Source organism: Neolamprologus brichardi, chromosome 23, assembly GCF_056152115.1.
Source record: "Neolamprologus brichardi isolate AB-2024 chromosome 23, ASM5615211v1, whole genome shotgun sequence".
Lineage (NCBI taxonomy): Eukaryota > Metazoa > Chordata > Actinopteri > Cichliformes > Cichlidae > Neolamprologus > Neolamprologus brichardi.
Genome location: NC_142125.1, coordinates 43,387,264 through 43,408,970, shown reverse-complemented (window position 1 = coordinate 43,408,970; position 21,707 = coordinate 43,387,264). Strand labels below are relative to the sequence as shown.

The following is a 21,707-nucleotide window of genomic DNA, read 5'->3' as shown; positions in this document are numbered from 1 at the left end:
GCTTGTTTTAATCAATTTTAAATCATGCTTTTTATTTGTTTTTGTTTCTAATGTCTCTGTAAAGCACTTTGAATCACCTTGTTGTTGAATTGTGCTATACAAATACATATAAATCCCATATGGAAAAGATATATATAAGTCTTATAAAGTTTGTATCTGTCTTGTGTGAAACTTGTATGAAAAGCATACAAGAGTGAAAACAGATACAAGATCCCTTGAAAAATTATACAATGAAACTTGTATGTTTTGGATACTTACTAAAACAATATATGAAAGTAATGAGAAAGTGGCCACTTTCATGAGTAAATCATATATGTTTTTACTATTTCTTTTCCATATGGGATAAACTTGCATTGCCTGACAGTGGAATCACAACAAAATCACTGTTTTTACTGTGATAAAAAATGACTAGTAAAGCTGACAGAGTAATTTCTGAATGTTTTAATAAATCAAAGTGTTTTTTACTAAATAAAACACAGATGAAGAACATGAGCGTGACATTGAAACAAGATAAACATTTTAAAGAATTATACTTAAAACAACATGAAAGACTTACCTTTGCTTGTTTCAGATAAAGTTTGAGTTCTTGCTGTGAAGCTTTTTATTATCAGGGTGGCTGTGGCACAATAAACCCAGATAAACTTCTAAAGTTTATTTCTATAAAATATAAATTGCTGTAGAAATATGTGTGCAAAGGTGAATGTGACTTTGTAGGAGTGAAAACGCTTTGACGTGTGCTCTTTTATCCAGTGGTAATACTCTCCAATTAAACACACACCAGACAAATAATCCGATCAGACCTTGAACCATGTTTCTTTTCTATCTCTCGCCCATTTTTTTATTTAGAAAATACTGTGATATTTTATTAAAAATGTTGCAGAAAAACTTTATACAAGTGTCCAGAAATATGCGTAGTATTACCGAAGGCAAAACTGCAAATAAATACAAGACTAACTACTAAAGAAGGACTTTTCAACTCTATATTAAAACCCTTGTTATCTCGACTGGTTTATAGACCAAATGAATATATATTTAATAGAATTTACAAATGTAGCTTAAAATCATCTGCCTCTTTTTTCATAATAGGATGCAAAATGGAAAGAGAGTTATGACTACTCGTGTTGTAATTTCATAATAATTAGCATCATTAATATTTACACTCATTCACTTTTTTGTAACCCAAAATATCACAATCCTGGCACAATACTTTACATATTGCTAGCATATGACAATTTAAAATATCTAACATATATTTCTTTACAAACATATCCAACTAATATTAATACAAAAAAATCACTGCCTTTTTATTTCTAAATAATACATTGCTGGTCACATCGTAAGCACAGGCAGTGCTGAGATTGCGAGACAGAAAACTGCTGGAAGCATAACAGGGTGATGGGAGTGAGTCAGTCCACACTGTCAGACAGCAGACGTCTGAATGCAAAGTAAAGCTCGTTCTGGACATGCAGTATCTAAAACGTGGACACGAAGCAATGCACGAGACAGTACTGTATGTGGTGACCTGCAAACCCGCAGTGTGCAACTCTCTGAGCGTGGGATTGTGATCGCAATTTGGTCATTGTGCGAAAACGAATGAAACACAAGTGGTAACAGGAAGAAAGAATGATAGATGTTCAGGTATATTTACACAAACCTCAACAGAAAGCACGAGCAAAATAAAATAAAAACAATAGTTTCAGGAGCAATTTTAATATTGTTTTTCTTCTTTAAAACTTTTTGTATTTCCACTCATGTCGATATACCTTTTTTCGTGTTCTTTTTATACAAAGTTTTCATAAATACATTTCATGTGCCCAAGTCAGGTGCATGGAGGAAAAGATGTTCCATTGTTGCTTTTCACCAACTGTCGTCTTTGTCAACATAGAAACTGCTGTTTTTGTGTCATGAGATTATATAACAGTCATCCACTGGTTGTCTTGGTAACGCTCCTCGAAAACCTTCGTGACAATTTGCTCCAAACAGAGTTATTACTGTAATAACATTCATTTTGAATAGTTTTGTGAGTTTATCATCGATTTATATTGTATATACGTTTCAAGAAGACTTGGTAGCAAAATAACATCTGCTGAATAACTTATATTCTCCTCGTGTGGGTGGTTGTTAATCCAGAGGGAACCTGGCACAGTCCCGTCCCAGCTGAGCTATACCCGCGTGGTGGAGTGGCCGTGGGGCAAGTTGGTACTGTTCTGGTTGCCACCAAACGTATTGAAATTGTGCAGAGGCTGCATGCCAGCCAGGGAATTGGGGATCATGGTGATGGTGCTGGGAGTCATCAGCGGTATATCGTCAGGTGACCTGCGGAGAGTCAGTGTGTAGTCCGGTGGGCAGGTGAGCCGCAGCGTGTCGTGGGCCTGAAGCGAGTCGCACTCGTGGTGGTGCTCGTGTTCCAGCTGTTGCTGCTTCATCTGTAGAGACATCAGTTCCTCGCTCTGCAGATGGGCTACGTCGTTGGCAGTCGATGGAGTATTGGTTGGAGCGGAGTTGCGCTGCGGGGTGGGGACGCGCTGGTTGGACTCATGGCGACGTTTGTCTTTCTTGTAGTAGAGCGCAGCGAAGGCGAGGATGTTCAGAAATAGCAGCGATGCTCCCACGGCGATCGTGACGCTGAGCTCAGTGGAATAGTCCCGTTTGGTCTCAATCACCACGGTTGACTCATCCGTCAGGTCGCCGCTCTTGCGCTGGTTGGTTGTTTGCTTGGTGTTGGCAGAAGGAACTCCCGGGTGGCGTGTGGTGGAGGGCCAGTTGTTTTTACCTGGGAATCGTTTGGTATAAGGATACGGTGTAGTGTCCTGTGGAGGTATCTTAGTAGTAGTGGATACATATTGAAAAAATTCATTAATGTTGTGAAGGTGCGGAACCAGTTCGAGCCAGAACGCAACCTTGGTAGCTCGGTAGTGGTCTCGGACTCGAGGTTTGAGGCCAATGTGAAGGTAGAGCTGGTCCTTGGGGTTGTACTTTGTCCACGCTACCTCCTCGAAGCGGTTCGGCTTTGTGTGGATGAATTTGGTGTCCTGTGGAACTGGCTGATTTGGATCCCTGGAAGAGAAAAGCAGAAGAGATAAAACCCTTTTCAATCAACATGCCAAGGGTTTCTGGACAGCTAGTTATTACTGCATTACTGTGTTTCTAATTCATTTTGACAAAGGAAATATACAGCTGTATATCTCATTCATTACCATTTAAAACACAGTGAACACAAAGTAACAAAGCAGGTTTTCTGACTTTGAATTAGCTCTTCCTCAAATAGTTTTAAAGTGATTATACAATTCAACAATGTCCATTAGATTCAGTTAGCACGGATTTGTGACACTTCCAGACAAGTCATTAGCCCCAAACATCAAAGTCTTTCATCTGTTTTCATCTGTTTGCTCCTTCTTTCCAAAGCTAATGTGTTCGGAGGTGACTCTGAATTTGAATGCACAAGCTGACAAAGTCTTCTGTGTCCTTGTACACCAATGACACGTTTCCAGGTCTGTTGTCACATTTTCTTAATATTCAGTGTTACTCAGCGCACCTTTTGATAGCTTGGGAAAGAGCTACCTCTCCAGTGACTTTGTGAGAATGATTTCATTAACTTTGAAGGATTGTGGGGGAGTGAAAGCTATACAACAACCTTGGAGCTGACACGCAGATTGTGGGTTGTTGTCTGTCTCAGTACTCAAGAGGAACAGTTCACACAAGAAGCACTGTTTGTGACGTATTTTGTGATTACAGACAGATGTGTTGTGTACAGTCTGAATGAATATGTTAGAAAATATCCGGTCTCTTGACTTTCTGTTCAGTGTTCGGTGATTTTCAGTGCCTCAAATCCTTAGAATCAGTTTCTTTTAAAAGTAGTATTATTATTACTGTGAATCCTTAAACACTTAAGTGAAGCCTGAACTGAAACATAGCCAGAGTGTAGTACTGCATATTGCTCTTTATGCACTGCTGCCCTCTCAAACTGACAAAAATGCTAAATTCACTTAATAGTTATGAAAGACGTTTTTAATGCTATTAAGGCCAAGTTTAGCCTGAGAGCACGTGTATAATTCCTACTGTCAGCAATTAAAGATTGTATTTTACGGGGAAATGTTCATGATTAGCTCGTTGTGCGTGTGTGTGAGAGATGGTGGATTCAAATCCAGGACCTTTTTGCTGTGAGGCAACAGTACTTATTGTAATTATTATTATTACTACAGAACTGCTGCCCCATGTTATTCCACATATCCAGAGCTGAGTCACAGGAGAAGCAGCCTAAGGAGAGAAGCCCAGACCTCCCTCTTCCTAGCAGCCTCCTCCAGCTTTTCCGGTGGAACACCAAGGCGTTCCCAGGCCAGCCGAGAGATAATATAATATAATATAATCTCTCCAGCACGTCTTGTGTCTGCCCCAGGGCCTCCTTCCGATAGGACATGCCCGGAACGCCTCACACAGGAGGCGTCCTCGTCAGATGCTCAAACCACCTAAACTGACTCCTTTCAATGTGACTCTACTCTGAGCCCCTCCCAGATGGCCGAGCTCGTCACTCTCTAAGGGAGAGGCCAGCCAACCTTTGGAGAAAGCTCATGTACGCCGCCTGTATCTGCGATCTCGTTCTTACAGTCACTACCCAAAGCTCGTAACCAGAAACGCAGATCAACTGTTAAATCGAGAGCTTCACTTTTACTCCCAGCTCTCTCTTCACCACAAAGCACTGGTGACTGATGACTTAAATACTGCCGAGTCTGTTTATTGGTGTTTATTATTCTTAACCCTTTAAGACCTACCATAGAACCAAGTCCGCCACTGCAGGAAAAACGAAAATAAATATTATAGTGCAAATTTGCAAAAAAGCAGCATATGCATCAAAATAAACTATTTCCAGCAGTGCAATATGAGTCCTAAGCATCCCAGAAACGACACAGAAAGTCATAAAGTCAAACATAACTTTTAAAAACACCAGTATAGGCTCATGAGGCCCTGATGGTAAAAAAAACTAAATTTCCGCGAAAATGACATCACTTCCGGTTTTGGGCAGGTCATGGCGGACATGCGATAGTTCGCGCTGACGTCTAATCCAATGTAGGAAGTGTTATGAACAGCTGATCGGATTGGCAAAGCGTGTTTCTGGAATATTATGTTTTTGTTGCTGCAAGTGCTTTTTATGCAGTTTTTGCAAAGCTATATGTGGAAGGAAACTGTGACCGAGGACAAGCTGATGGCATAAGATGTAAGTACAACTCCTCCGGTTTCATATGCAAAAAAAATTATTGCGCTAGCTCACGTGGTTGCAGAGCTACCGGGATTTAAAAATAGTTACGCAAAACAGAGCGTGCTGCTCCGACCGGCTTTAAAGGGTTAAAGTGTCTTATCTGGGCTCGAAACATGACCTTGTCCAATGAAATAAAGTCTTAAGGGAGAAAAAGCTGACCCAAGAGTTCTACAATCACAGTTCTTGATATGTTATTCCATATATTATCAGAAAACTCACACACCTACACACACACACTTGTACGTGTACCTTCATATATATCAGAATATATAAGGAGCTTAGTAAAACTGGCTAGATATTGGAGAACTGAAGAATCAAACTCAATTATAATGTTATATTGTTATTAAATTGCTGGTCTTTAAGGTTAAGAAGATGTATTCATTTTGTAATCCTTTAAATGTTTATTAAACCTGTTTTTTGTAAGCTATAGCTCACAGCAGGTCAGCTGCTAATTGGAAGCTTGGTGCTTTGATTCCTCCAGTCTGGATACCAAATATGCTTGGGCAGGATACCAACCCCATGTTGCTCTCCAATGCATCCATCAGAGTATGAATGTGTGTGAATGTTAGAGCCCTTACATATAAAGAGCACAGTGTTTGTATGAGTGGGTGAATGAGGTAAGCTGTGTAAAGCGCTTTGATTGCTCTGATAGAAAAGAGCTGCATAAGAACCATTTACCATTTTACTCTATGTGATTGTATTCTTTCCATAGTATTTACACAGCAGCAAAAAAATAAATATACCAGTGTAATGTATTGCTATATACCAAATAAATGAACAGCTAAACAAATACATTAGTGTAGACATTTATGGGATGGAAACTGTATTTACTAATATTTCACATGTCTGGTATACAGAACTCAAAGCCACAGCTTATGCTGCACTACCCTGAGCTTGTCTGGCCTTGGAGGCTTTGCAGGTTGGGTACAACTCTTACTCAAATAGCCTTATTTTGAGATTAGCAGATGCCGTATGTAATCAAAGCACTGCACTGCAATGGTTTGAATCTATCTAACAGATTTGTTCATGTAAATGAGGAGTTCTCTTCACACAGGTCTAATTGTGGTGTTACAGGGTTTTGTAATACCCCCAGCATTATTAGAAGGCATAGCAAATTCAGATAAAACTCTGGATGGCATTACTTTGGACTTCAACGGAAATTTTAAACAAATATGTCGGACTGCTTTCTTGCGTTTGTGTAATAGCTCTAAAATTAGAAGCATCTTTTCTCAGGTGCTGCATAGAAAACATTGTGCATTTCTTCTGGGCTGGACTACTGTATTTATTATCAGGAGTGCTAAAATGCTGCAGCATTTTGGATCAACTAGAAAGAGAGAGCAGATTTTGCCCATATTGGCTTGAATGTCCTTGAATAATCAGGGCCCATCTTATCTTAAAGCCCTTAGGTGGTAAGTGTTGGATGGATGGATGGATGGACGTGTTCATCCATTCTCTTCCACTTATCCATTTCAGGGTCACGGTGGGGGTGGAGCCTATCCCAGCTGTCCTTAGGGTAAGAGGCAGGTTACACCCTGAACAGGTCATCAGTCAGTCGCAGGGCTAACACAGAGACAAACAACCATTCACACTCAGATTGACGCCTATGGGAATTTAAAGTTACCAATTAACCTAACCCCACTATCTGCATGTCTTTGGACTGTGGGAGGAAGCCGGAGTACCCGGAGAGAACCCACAGAAACACAGGGAGAATGTGCAAACGCCACACAAAAAGGACCAGACCAGGCGGTGGAATCAAACTGCTGTGAGGCAACAGTGCTAACCACCATGCTGCGGCAGGCCCTAACTATATGCTTTAGTAAAAAGGAGAGTTTGAAGCCTAATCTTGAAAGTAGAGATAGTGTCTGTCTCCTGAATCCAAACTGGAAGCTGGTTCCACAGAAGAGGGGCCTGAAAACTGAAGGCTCTGCCTCCCATTCTACTTTTAAATCCTCCCCAAGTCTAATTCTGACAGAGGTTTCTTCCTGTTGTTAGGGAGTTTTTCTTTTCATCTGTCACCAAATGCTTACTCTGTATTATTGTAGAGTCTATAGTTTAAAATAGAAAGTTGATGTGTCCAGTTTAGCAATACTTTAGAAATAAAACACACAAAATGAGACCCCAGCTGACAAAAAGGCTCAAAACCAGAACTTTCTTGCTATGTAGCCAGCACAACGCCACGTTTTCTGCACATCTTTAGGAACTTTCACAAAAATGAAGACTGCAGTTGTATGTATCTGCTAAGCAGTCTGCTTTGTACTTACATCCATATCTGTCCAGACCTATTCAAATATTTGTTCACCACCTTCTGTTATTCAATTCAATTCAATTCAATTCAATTTTATTTATATAGCGCCAAATCACAACAAAAGTCGCCTCAAGGCGCTTCATAGATACAGAGAAAAACCCAACAATCATATGACCCCCTATGAGTAGCACTTTGGCGACAGTGGGAAGGAAAAACTCCCTTTTAACAGGAAGAAAACTCCAGCAGAACCAGGCTCAAGGAGGGGCGGGGCCATCTGCTGTGATTGGTTGGGGTGAGAGAAGGAAGACAGGATAAAGACATGCTGTGGAAGAGAGACAGAGGTTAATAACAGGTATGATTCAATACAGAGAGGTCTGTTAACACATAGTGAGTGAGAAAGGTGACTGGAAAGGAAAAACTCAATGCATCATGGGAATCCCCGGCAGCCTACGTCTATTGCAGCATAACTAAGGGAGGATTCAGGGTCACCTGGTCCAGCCCTAACTATATGCTTTAGCAAAAAGGAAAGTTTGAAGCCTAATCTTGAAAGTAGAGATAGTGTCTGTCTCCTGAATCCAAACTGGAAGCTGGTTCCACAGAAGAGGGGCCTGAAAACTGAAGGCTCTGCCTCCCATTCTACTTTTAAATACTCTAGGAACAACAAGTAGGCCTGCAGAGCGAGAGCGAAGTGCTGTAATAGGGTGATATGGTACTACAAGGTCATTAAGATAAGATGGGGCCTGATTATTTAAGACCTTGTATGTGAGGAGCAGGATTTTGAATTCTGGATTTAACAGGAAGCCAAAACAGGAGAAATATGCTCTCTCTTTCTAGTCCCTGTCAGGACTCTTGCTGCAGCATTTTGAATAACAGAGCTGAATTACAAGCAGGTTTTCTACCTTGTGTGGAAGACATGAATTTGTATTGAATCTCTTACCTTTGAGCGAGTGAGTGCCAAATTTGAAAAACCTCCTATAAAATGTTAAGGAGAGATATCATTTGGGCATGGATGGGTGTCTGATTATGTAAACCCACGTTTCATGTCAAGTAAGGGAAAAAAGTCTGGAATTCAGATGGATACACACAGAAAACAAACCGAACCAACAACAACCCGACCCCAGCATCAGTGGCATTCATACCTAAACACTTCCCAGTATTAATGCTTTCTATATTCTAACAGCTAATGTAGGCCATAGAGAATATTTCTGTAGAGTTTCCAGTTCAAAGACACGAATGTAATATGTTCCTAGCACCACCTGTGCCATTTCATAAATTTGTCCTCTCATTAAAAAGGTTGATCACAGCAACGCTGCGAGGCTCGCCCTCCAACCGGTGCTTACATATGGACTCATACATTAGGTGTTGCTAGCAGGTGGCGAGGTTTCACTTAAGGCCTGTCATCTCAGCACTAACATATGCTCGAACAATATGCCATCCCCATCAGCTTTAAGAAATGTCAATGTTCGAGGTCCTCCATGCTTATTGAACAGCAAAATATATACTCCTCTTCCATGTTTCCATCAAGCATCCCATCTGTTGGAAACAGCGACTCTTGCTGTACGTTGGAATCCTAAATCTGTGTTCCTGTCCATAAAGCAGGTGTTTTATAATTCACAGCTGCAATGCAATGTCACTACAGAGGTGCAACAGATACTTTCAGTGTTACTTTGTCCCAGCTTAAAATATCTATGAATAAAGTAGTATATTAAAAAAATATAAAGAGATGTATAGTTTCAATCCTGTTTTAATCTGAGGTACAGGGATGGGAAGGAGGTAGAGGCCAAATACTTTGGGAGAGGTGAATCAGCAAATGATGATCTTATGAAGTGAACAGAGTCTAAAACATTACTTAAGATTGCAGTTGCAATGCAGCTTTTATGATATCACTTCATGAAAAATGGGAAATATATGGCACTCATAAAACTCATAAAAGACAAAGAGAGGAAGCATTTAAAGCAGTGAAGGCTGACATACTGCTGATTCTTCCACTTTCTAAATCAGTTGTGGAGACTTCAATATTAAAATCGCTCTAGGACTGAACAGAGAGAGACTCAACGTTTGTTCGTCTGCCTGAAAAACATTCGCTGTTTCCAAGGGAAGGTGCTCTGATGCTGCGAAATGACTGTTTTCAGTCCAGTCAGCAGCAACACAGATGTAATGGGCCTGTAATCACTTTTCTCCTTTCCCTACATGTATGTCTGTGAAGATTCTCAGTCATCCAGGTCATCGTGCCACCACCATCTTTGAACAGAGGGCGGGGCTTACGACACCAACCGTCTGCCATCTATGATGCGGTTCTGAGATCCTTCCCAGACGCATTAATGCCCACATACGTCTTGAGCCATTTGACCGCAGTAAGTCATGTGATAGGGTGAGACTAGGTTTCTCACCCAAAACTTGCTGATTGTGACCTACACCCGTTTTCACACCTTGGCTTGTGTGATTAGGTAGAGGATCAATAGGGGGTCCATGACCCTCTTGGGGACACTCCCATAGGGCTTAAAATCTGGGACTCTCCACCAATTGCTCTTAGAACTAAAGAAGCTTCTCAGATTAAATGTTTTCAAGAAAACCAGACGCTTTTTTTCCCAAGCCCCTTAGACTCTCCCTACACATACCTGTATCAGGGCACTGGCAACTCAAAAGTTCAAAACTTCTAAAACTTATGCCTGCTATCCTTCTACAGCTGATATTCTGAAACTCAGCTGTCACTGCATCATCCAACACATCACATCAGTATGTTCCAGTCATATTGAAACGCTTCATCTTTAAGTGGCAGCCATGAAAGGCAGATAAACTATTTTTGATGATATGCCACTTCTTTAAAGTCTAAGGAGCTTGCAAAGAAAAGCGTCTGGACTTCTTTAAGTTACTTGAAGATGTTTCACCTCTCATCCGAGAAGCTTCAAATGGTCAAATGGTGGGGGGAAACTCCCACTAGGTTTAAATCTGGGACTCCCCACCATTTGACCATTTGAAGCTTCTCGGATGAGAGGTGAAACATCTTCAAGCAACTTAAAGAAGTCCAGACGCTTTTCTTTGCAAGCTCCTTAGACTACGATGACCTGGATGACTGAGAACCTTCACAGACCCACTTCTTTAAAGAATTATGCTGATGTGTTTTGAATATTCAGCGTGCAGTTAAACCCACATGTACACTTATTATTCAGCTGTTATCTCAAACAACGTGCTTTGTAGTGTCAGTTTTAAAATGGTGATCTTTAGAAAAAAAGGATCAACGGTAAGTTCACATTACATAGGTCATCGCGGTTAGCTCTATCTTAATCTTAAATGTTATATTAATTATGATTATACTTAATTACTTTGATCTCAGGAGAGCAGTTTATTTTTCCTCCTTTTTACTCAAGACTCAAGTTATTTGTAAAATACCAGCAGTGGGCTGTGTGTATCTGAATATGAAAGCCTGGGGTAGCACAGTGATGCAGCGATTAGCAGTCTTACTTAGTAGCAAGTAGGTGTCCCATCTACCATCCACACTGGGGTGCTTTGGAGTGTGCATGCTTTCACTTATTATGTGTTCATACACCTCTGCATTTAAACATCATTATTCATCTTTGGCTCTCTTCCACATTGTGTCTTTGTCCACATCTGTGTCTTTTGTCTTGGCTCCCACACCTCGCCCTTAGCCATTCGCAGCAGATGGCCCCGCCCCTCCCTGAACCTGGTTCTGCTGGAGGTTTAACTTCCCACTTGGGGTGGCTGTAGCTCAGGAGGTAGAGCAGGTCATCGACTGTTCCGAAGGTTGGTGGTTCAATCTCTGGCTCCTCCAGTCTGCATGTCAAGTATCCTTTGGCGAGATACTAACCCCTAGTTGCTCTCCAATGCATCCCTTCCAGCTGCTGCTGTGGGCCCCGGTCCGGATGGGCCTGGGCCCCCTTGCCCTGGTGGGTTCCAGAGTGTGGGGGTGCCTACTGGGGTGAGCTGGCCCCAGGGAGGGGCCGCTTGCCCCTCCCTCTCTTCCCTCCCCATCCTCAGCTGCCTCCCTCTTCCCGCTCCTCCACACCCACACACACACAGGGCTTCAGATGTTGGTGGTTCTTGGTGTCTGGGGCTGGGCGCTCACTCCTGGTGGCCGATTGGCGGGGCGTGGCGCCTGTGGCCCGGCTGGGCCCCTTCCGGGGGGTGGGGTACCCTCAGGCCTCTGGCCTCTGGGCCTGAGGCTCGGTCCTCTCTGGCACAGCTGGCTGCGGGCAGAGCCCGCGGGCACGCCACTGCAACCCCCTCTGGCCTCTGCTCCGTGGCTGCTGGGTGACCTCTCGTTTGGGGCTCTCCTCAGCTCTTCCCAGGAGGGTGGCACAGTTGCCCCCCTGGTGGTCCTCCTCGGGTCCTTGTACTCTGGGGCCTGGATCTCCTCCATACCTGCTTCATGCCCTGGGGGACGGGGCTATGACTCCCCACATACCCTAGCAGATTGTTACATGGAGAAACCTTTGGAATACAAGCATGCTGATCCACACAGGTGTACACAGATGCGGACTACACCTTTCTTGGCTGCTGCCTCAAAGCACATTGTGCGCTGTTGATCTTGCGTGCTGCACAATAACATGTAATATTTAGTATCTACTGTTATCTACTGTTAGCTAGTTTATTGTGATGGTGTTGTTTTTATTATGTTGCTCTTTTGTTTGTTTTCTCTTCCGTTTTTTCTTCTCCATACAGGTGATCCAGGTGTTTTGTTTGTTTTTCTTTTTCTTTCTTCCCCCCTTTCTCACCATCTCTTCTCCCCTCTGTTTTTCTTTCTCTCCCTCTCCTTCTTTCATTCTTTCTCCCTGTCCTATCCCCCAGTCATGTCTGTCCCGTTTGTAGCAACGGAAAATAAATAAATACATAATTATAATAAAGGTCAATCAAATGGACCGAAATGGCAAGGCCATGATGATCCACTTGGATCCGCTTGGCATCTTTCTTGGCCTTCAGACAACAATTCTGATGGCTAAAGATCCAAACTGTAGGGTCTTTATCCTATTATATATCCTATATATATATATCAAGCACATTGTTGTGATTTGGTGCTACATAAATAAAATTGAACTGGAGTGAATTCAATGTTCTTCCAGTGTCTGTGTGAGTGCTCTTCAGGTACTTTGCTTCATCTCACAATCCAAAGTCATGCAGTTAATGGGATTATGTTAACTGGTTTTATTGAATTGCCAATGGTTGTGCATGTGAGTGTGGATGTTGTGTGTCACTCTGTGTTAGCCCTACAACACAGTGGCGACTTGTGATAGGCTCCAGCAACCCCTTAAATTAGATAAGCGGAAGAAATGATTTAACTTTATATGCTGGCCTTAATTTCTTTTGGTTAACATGCACATATGGTATCATGCTCAACTTGTCCAATTCCCTGTAGTAATATGAGGAAAAGTAAAAAAAAAACCATCACTCTGCCATGATTCATGACTTTATTCTGTGCCCATTAAAAAAGCAGCAAGATTACAGATTATATAGCTGATCATGACTTTATTTATTCACCTTAAAGTGAATTTTCAGTATGACTGGGCTGCAAACACGCTGATACCTAATCTCAAGGTGTGTGTGAAGCAAAAGCGTGATCCAAATATAAACAGCAAGAAAATCCTTTCATCAAACCAGCACTGCTGCAGCAGCTGGAGGATTTGACTTGTTTTATTAACCTCCACTTGATCTTTTTGACTCACATGTTAATCATTCAAACTCTAAGCTAGCAAGAGTTTATGTTCTGTCTATCCTTAGAATATTAAGTATTTATACACAGTGCGTATTATAGGTTACCTGACGTGTATGCATGCCACCATACTGTCATTTATTGTGTCACAAACATACAATAAATGCATCTCATTAGGGTTTGGAGGTCATTTTGCTGCACTAGATTGGATCCACCTATATTTCTTTCATTTAAATCATGACAGTCTTATTTCATGTGATCACCTTTACCCTATGATCAAACATTTCTGTCCTTATAGGAGGAGTCATCCATTGCCCATTAGGGCTCACGGAGGTGTTTGCAAGTAATAAAAATGATTTGAATCACACGTTATGTCTTCACAGTCACCGAGTCTGATGGTGATTCATGGCTTCAGTGCAAATTTTAACTGAAAATAAAAATAAAAAAGAACTACAGAAGTAATTAAATGACTATTTGAATCCACTACAGTCATTAAAACACGTGGAGCTGGTTTCTTGAGAAACAAAAAACACTTTGATGCTTTTTTGCCACTTAATAATAATAATAATGGATTGCATTTATATAGCGCTTTTTAAGGCACCCAAAGCGCTTTAAAATGCCACTATCCATTCACTCTCACATTCACACACTGGTAGAGGCAGCTACAGTCGTAGCCACAGCTGCCCTGGGGCAGACTGACAGAAGCGAGGCTGCCACTTCACTCACAGCACAATTAAACCAGTTATGAGAATAAGAGGGTAGCGAAATGGAAATATGAATTTGGTTTCTTCCATATAGTGCTTTAAAGAAAGTAAATTTCAAATAAATCTGATCCCAAAAGAATGGCAGATTAGCTTGGGTAAAAGACCGAAAGTTGAGGCACACAACGATGTGTGCTGCTGGTAAAGTTTCTGGGCTGCCTTTACTCATAACAGCCATCCCTCAAGATTCTTTCCATTTATTGGAGATCATGTATCAGAATTTCAGGAGCAGGACCACGCCTCCAAACACGGATGATCTGATATCGTCGTGTTGGTGTTGTTCCCAGATCATCATGAAAATGTTGTTCCAGGTTCAACATTGCAAGTGACCAATCACATTATTGTGACGTTATTCTTTTGCGCACCAACCCATTCGTGCATTTATGAAATTCCAATGTTGCAAGGACAATATCAATTCTGCTTAGTGTTTATTAAAGGGTCAGGGTTAGGGTCCGTTGATCGGCGGACAAAGGCGGTTTCTCGCAGCTTAAGTACAGTTTTTTGTTTTACGCCGGTTTTTCCCGAAGTCGCAAAAGTATGACATCACAAAATTCTGATTGGTCACTTGCAATGTTGATCCTGGAACAACCTTTAGTATGATGATCTGGGAACAACACCAACACGAGGATATCAGATCGTGCTCCAAACACGCTCCTTCCAGCTGTCATCTACAGTGGTTCCCCCAGTTCCGCAAGCTGATCATTCTTGTTTACGTGCCCCTCCCTCCCTCCTTGTTCTCCATTTTTTAACTTCTTCACTCCTATTTAGTCCATGAGGATCTGCCAGGCCTGGGAGCCGTCGCCAGTCCCCTTTGAGGCCTTCCCAAAACCGCAGCTCTATTCATGTCAAAGCATCACCTTTCCTACTAAAACGCTGTCAAACCTAAATATGAGGACGTGGGCCCAGCGAGTGAAAAGCAATGCAATATCAGGAACTATAACATCTAATCCTTTTACTGAATCTGATGTTTTGTCTATTTGTCTTGTGTTATTTTACACGTATTCAGAAGAGTTTCATACTACTGATTCTATAGAGGCATTGAATAGAAAGAGCAGTGAAGGACAAGAAATAACAAGGAAAAGAAGCACTTACCCTGTTTTAGCAAAGTTCGTCCAGTAGGTCATGACAACAGCACTTAACATCACGTCATTCTTCGAGAAATTGCAGTTGAAGAGATCCGTTGGGCCGATCATGGGGATCCCAAATACGTATGGGACTTCATCTCCATGAGCTGAGTCGGCCCAGCTGGGCTTCATGTCACTCTGACAGTGGTGATAGAAAGCATAGAAGTATGTGGGGGAACCATACTGAGCATGGAGGTCAGCTGTGGCCACAGCTGGTGCCACCCACTGATGGTCAGTAAACAGAGCCACCAGGGTTTTGCGGCGAGTTTCTGGGTTCTCCTTGTCAGCCCAGTCAGTGTACATGAACTTGATGGTCTCACGGAGAGTGTCTTTGCCCTCGGGGTAGCCATACAGATGGTCAACAAAGTCAGAAACAGCAAAGTCAAAATCATTGGCAGACACGCCATCCTCACTGTCCACAATGCCATCAACAAATTTGAACCCCTCACCCTGATTGACCCCCAGCATAATGTCATAGTTCAGGAACTCCCCTTGCTCCATGAGAATCTGGGGGTCATCGGGGATCACATCACCATCGATCACTGGCCCGAAGGCAATGTGGTACTTAGCGGGTGTGATGTACTGCTCAATTAGTTCCTTGTAGTTCTTCTTCTGCAGACACTCCACCAGGTCGATGGTGTCCAGCATGTTGCAGCCCACCTTCTCAGCCAGGGCTCTTGTATATTTGGCAGGCTGGTAGTTGACTGCCCAGCTGGACAGAGCAGTGCCACTCTGGATGATGGCTTTCTGGAACAGATCTGAGATTGGAATTCGTGTTAGTGATATACACACTTCACTGTATTCATGCTTTATGGTTTAAATTGGTATTACAAAATCGACAGTACTTTTCTCTTTCAAAATAGATGTGTTATTGCAGCTGTTATCCAACTGCAATAACACATCTGAATGCTACAAAAAAAATGTCCATCACGCCACTCTTGTGTTAATCTATGCACGGTCTGAAGCATGTATGTGGGAATGTATGTGAATGTTTTACTGTTACGTCTTATTAGTATTTTAAGTATTCTATCTATTTTATTTATGGAATTTTATTGTTTTATTTATATTTTGATGATTTTGCAATGATCGGGGAATAAATTACGCTGTACCTTTGACAATGACAATAAAGTTTCTGATTCTGATTCTGATTCTAATGGCACTCTAATCTATTTAACTTTTTGTCTGGTTACAGTGATTACTGAGTACATGCCCTTTTACCATTTAATCGAATTCAGAATCGCTGAAAAACTCAGTGAAAGTTATTTTCAGATTCATTGTCACACATTGTTAAAAACTGGTGCAGCAATTTATTGAACATGGAAATACAACATATGAAACAAAAACTGAGTTTTCAAGTTCAAACAAGCTAGAAAGTCGGTATTTGGTACGACCACCTTTAACAAAGCCTCAACTCTCTTAGGCAACCTTTCACCTTGATAAAGCAAATGTTTTGCCACTTGTTTGTTAACACGATACCAAGCAAGACAAGCACAGTTATGATCTTGGAGAACGAAATCTCAAGCAATTTGATATACATTATTCTATTGTACGACTATAGTAAGTAACCCTCTATGGCTCCTCTTCTTTCTTGGGTTTTGCTGCTTGAGGTATTCACTAAGCAAATGACGAGTTTAGGTCATCTTCCTGATGTACTCATGGGTCTTTGTTGTTTTACCCTGGATAGTAGTTCTGACACTCACTAGTCCTTGGCCATCTCCCGCTTAGCTTACGGTCTCAGGGTGCAGGACTTATGATCCCAGCAGGGTGTAAGCATCGATTGCCCAGATCTTGTTATTCCCATTCGGCTCACTCCTCAGGACTTGTCTACTCTCTGGAGGAATTAAATGTTTACGGCTTTCTTAGTGGGCTCTTCGTCATTCCCATTTGCCTGTGGGATTCCAAGGTACTTGTAGCTGTCTTCAATATCTCCAATGTTGCCTTCAGGTAGTGCAATCCCCTCAGTTCTGACTACCTTCCCTCTTTGTCCGAATGACGTTCCAATGTCTTTGCTGGAGTTCCGAGTCGTGTGGATCAGTGAACTGATGTCTTGTTCACTCCTGGCATACAGCTTGTAGTATGCCAGTAGTATGTACTATCTTCTTAGTCTATATGTCCCTGGGCGAGCCCTCAGGTCTTCAGCCCAATTACTCCTGGCTCAGCCTAGATCTAGACTTAAATCTAGGGGTGACCGTGCTTTTGCCCTGGTTGCACCGAATCTGTGGAACAACCTTCCTATCGCTGTCCGTGCGTCAGACTCAGTTTTATCTTTTAAATCCCGTTTAAAAACTCATTTATTCAACATAGCTTTTCCATCTAGTTAGTGTCCCTATTTTATATCTGGTTCAATTTCTTATTTATGTACTTTATCTTTTAGCTATATCTGTTCTTAGTAACTTTGTTCTTATATTCCCTTTTATTGTTGTATAATTAGTGCCCTTAGCCTGATGACATATGTGGTACTTTGTTAATAGTCTTTTATTTATTGTCTTAATTTTCCTGTTTTTATTGTAAAGTACTTTGGTGTACCACTGGTCTTTTAAATGTGCTATACAAATAAAGTTGTATCGTATTGTATTGTATCTGTAGCCAGTCTTATTAACGATCTGGCTGAGAGTGTTCAGGCCTATGCAGAACAGTAGTGGGGACAGGTTAATACTTGGGAAATCCCGCACTTAATGGCGTTTGCATTATATCCAAAAGTGTAGGTCTTGTACTGTTTTAGGCATTTCTGGATCCATGTCTGATGCAGTGTTGCAGCTTTTCTTATAGTCAGTAGAGGCGGTGCACAGGTCGGTTAGTCTGGTCTTACAGACTCGAGAGACTGCTCTATCTACACGGAGTTGGTGTTTCTGCCAGTTCCTTTCTGGGCCCTGCTGATGTATTGAGCCTGTTCATCGTAGCCGCTATGATGCCTTTCAGGAGCATCCATGTTAAGCTGAGGCAGGGTAATGGCTGGTAGTTGGATGGGACCAGTCTGGGGATCCTTGAGGATCAGGACTGTCCGGCCTTCAGTTAGCCATTATGTAGGCATCTCCTCCATTGGTAGCTGATTCATTTGTGCTGCCAGATCTGCTCATGTAGTAGAGTTAGTTTCTTTTTGGTTAGCCAGTCCTCCAACACTTCAACACTTACAGATCATGACTACACATTAGTACATGATGGTGTGATGTGGGTAAGACTTCTCAAATAACACTGGGCAGACCAGTATAACAGAATTCTAAGAAGCCATGTCTCCATTATTTCCAGCACACATTTCATAGCAAATAATAGAATAATTCATAATATTTAATTTACGTCTTTCTGTCTCTAACGAATGAATGAATGATAAACTATAGAAGACATTTGCTGTTACTGTACTTCAGGCTGGTTCCACATTCTGGAACATTGTTAGCATGACTCCTCGAGCTGCCAGTCAGTAAGTGGGCCACAGCACGGTAGGAATACTGAAGTCATGTATAAAATCCTTTCTTTCCATGGGTTCTATTTATATTCATGCAAACACAGTGGTGACTCAGCCGGAGTTGAAAAGTATGTTATACAGACAGAGCAGATATTTCCCATAAAGCCTGGTTAGTCGTGTACAAGCTTTCACCACTGTCACTGTTAGTTAGATGTTCACTCTAAAACTATACACACTGAAAGAGTGAGAGTGTTATCAGATTCTGGTATGCTGCTAATGCAAATGTTGAAGCTACATAAATCTTTATGGCAGCTTTACAACAGAGATCCAACTGAGGCAACAAGTGACAATCCTTTGTGAAGTCTGATAAAATGAAGGTTGCCTACAAGGGTGTGTGGGCACCATGACTGCTGCAGCAGTTGAAAGCAAGGGATTTTATATGTGTATATCAAGCCATTCATGTTTACATGTTTACAAGTACAAGATAAGGAAAATGAAACACCAAGACATAAAGAAATAAAAACCTTCCCTTGCATATTTGGTAAAGCGACCAAGAGACTTTTACCAGCAAAATAAAAATATACATTTTGTGCAGAGTTTTGTTTGACAAAGTTTTCATATCACAAAGAGAGGACAGCTGAAGGGGAACTGTGAGAACATTTTCCAAATCTTCCAAATCTTGATTTTTGCTTGTTTGTTTGTTTTTTTTAAATTAAAATTTTCCATATTATTGTCTGTAAACAAAGATGTAAATACAGCAAGACAATCCAGAGTCTTTTCTCATTCATACCTCATGCTCCAGTGTAAATGACTACAGACTGCATTTCAGTATCAGATATGATAAACAACCCAAGGAACGTGCATGTTTGTCAAACGTATGAAGTGTTCTCTGTATTAGAAATAATCTAAGAGACAAACACTCCATTTTCATACAGGAATATTTCTTGTTTGAAAAAGCTACACACGGTGAACAGACGGGGTCGATGGATATACAAACTGAAGCGCTTCAGCTGAGCAGAGCTTAGGTTCTCTTTTCTGTGGTTTTGTTTCTTTGTTTACAAAAATTGCCCATCGACCTCTAGCTGCTGTGCACAGTAAAAGTCAATTAAGTGTTTGATTTGCTGGATATAAAAATGCTAACTGAATATAAATGAATCCAGTCTATGTTTGAGAAAAATCTGATTACCTAGGTATACATATATTCACTTGAGGACAAATAAATACTTCAAAACAGTGTTGCCATTGTTAACTATTGCACATGCCCCTTGCCACAGATGTATGTAAATGCAAAGCAAGAGGAAACAGATGCAGGAGCTACTTGTTTGCATCCCAAATATCAAGGGTAAGTGAGGGATAGGTCTAAATAACTGCATGAATCTATTTAATACTGTAGGAGTTGTGGTTAGTAGTAAAAAATGCAAATGCCTCAACTCTCATAATGTATTCAGTTTTAACTCTCCACTATCCATAACATATCCCAGCTATCCTAGCACGAAAGGCAAGGTACATTCAAGGCAGGATGCTAATCTTCACACCTATGATGAGAATCACCGGTACACCTAACCTATTTTTCCACAGAGAACATGCAAACTGCACGCAGATAAGCCCCAGGCTGGATTGGTTGTGAGGTGCCAGTGCTAACCACTGCACCACTGAGCCACCCTAGCATTATGATTAGGGCTGCCACAAACGATTATTTTGATAGTCGACTAGTCACCGATTATTTTTGCGATTAGTCGACTAATCAGATCATCATCCATTGGACGTAAAACGTACAGCTTATTGCACCAGCAGCATCTGCTCTTATATAACTATCATTATCTTACAGCTTTAAGTGTTTAAGGTATGTGCTAACTAAAAATAAAGACAAGATGATAGTTTATTCAATTTTAATGACATTTGCAGATTGTTTCGGTGAAGTTTAATAAACTCCTTGCTATCTAAAATATAACAGGGCACCGGAGTAAATTCTGGAGCATCTCACACTTCTGATAATCAGCTGTCTGCTTGATGTTTATTCAGCTGTGTAAAAACTATAACTTTAATCTCAGCCAAACCTATTTACTCAGGAACAAATAAAATACTAAAAAAAAAAGCCAAACAATAACATCTTTAAGTTATCTAAGTGACTTATATATCATGTTTAACCTGAGTAGCGAAAGACGGCGGTGGGTTTGGAAACGATTTGCGGGGAGTCCGGTGTTCTCACGGCTCTAGTGAGCCTAGCCCCCGGCTAGCTATCGAGCTAGTGGCTAACAGACGTCTCCGAAAACGTCGGAGCGCTTTTGAAAATATGTGGTGTCTTGATAAACTGAGCAGATATTTGAGGTTTACACGGCTACATTCTCGCCTGAAAATATGTTAAACGTTTATTTTGTGACCCAGAAAGAATAATAAGAGTAATATTAAAACTAACCAGCTGCCGCCATTGTTGGAAACTGAGCTGGGCCGCGCTATGAATTCTGGGACACAGCTTCTTCTTCTTCTTCTGGGTTTAACGGCAGCTGGCATCCTTGTACCTGCAGTGCTGCCATCTTCTGTTTCAGTCCGTTATTACACTCTTAAATCCTACTACTTATTCCTGCGTCTTTTGGGATCTTACAAAGCTTCAAACGACGCGTCGACGATTAAATCAGTCGTCGACGATTTTGATAGTCGACTAATCGTGGCAGCCCTGATTATGATGCCCTTTAATTTTAACTAAACAAGAGAAAACAGATGTCTTTTTGCTACATTGTTTCCTCTACTATGAAATGTGTTATCATTTCAGGTCTGCTTTAAAAAAAACTTCCACACTTCATGATTCACTGTGGGTTTGTTTTTGATGTGAAATCCACTCTGCATCAAAATAACAGCAGGAATTATAAACTGATGACAAGACGCCTGCTTTTGACCATATATTACTGTGGTTGATCCGTGAAAAAGAACATGTACCTTCTGAGTAATGTGAGAGGGTTAGCAGGCTGACACACGATGCTCCTGCACCAGAGCCAAAAATGGTCACTCGCTTTGGGTCTCCTTTGAAGGCCTGGATGTTTTCTTTGATCCACCTGAGAGCCTGAATTTGATCCAGCAGTCCATAGTTGCCCTTGGCTGCCTGGTCTCCTGTGCTTAGAAACCCTGTATTGGTGAAAACACACAAGAGAAAAGGCACTGATTTAATGATTTAATTAAATTTAATTAAATGAATTAATGATTTAATGGGAGTATTCAAATTACAAGTAATTTTTTAATCTCTGAAATGCCTAGTACACTTTT

General features: G+C 41.3%; 1 protein-coding gene across 1 annotated transcript in view; it reads right to left on the bottom strand.

Moving 5' to 3' along the window:
* Positions 1 to 501: 501 nt before the first annotated feature.
* nlgn4xa (neuroligin 4 X-linked a) overlaps positions 502 to 21,707 on the bottom strand; it is a 124,351-nt gene continuing 103,145 nt past the window's right edge. Inside the window, exons 4-6 of the mRNA XM_006802636.3 lie at positions 21,384 to 21,569; positions 15,018 to 15,807; positions 502 to 3,057 (exon numbers count right to left, since the gene is read on the bottom strand). Coding sequence (XP_006802699.1) covers positions 2,163 to 3,057; positions 15,018 to 15,807; positions 21,384 to 21,569 — 1,871 coding nt within the window. The 3' untranslated portion in view covers positions 502 to 2,162. The remainder of the gene's footprint in view (positions 3,058 to 15,017; positions 15,808 to 21,383; positions 21,570 to 21,707) is intronic.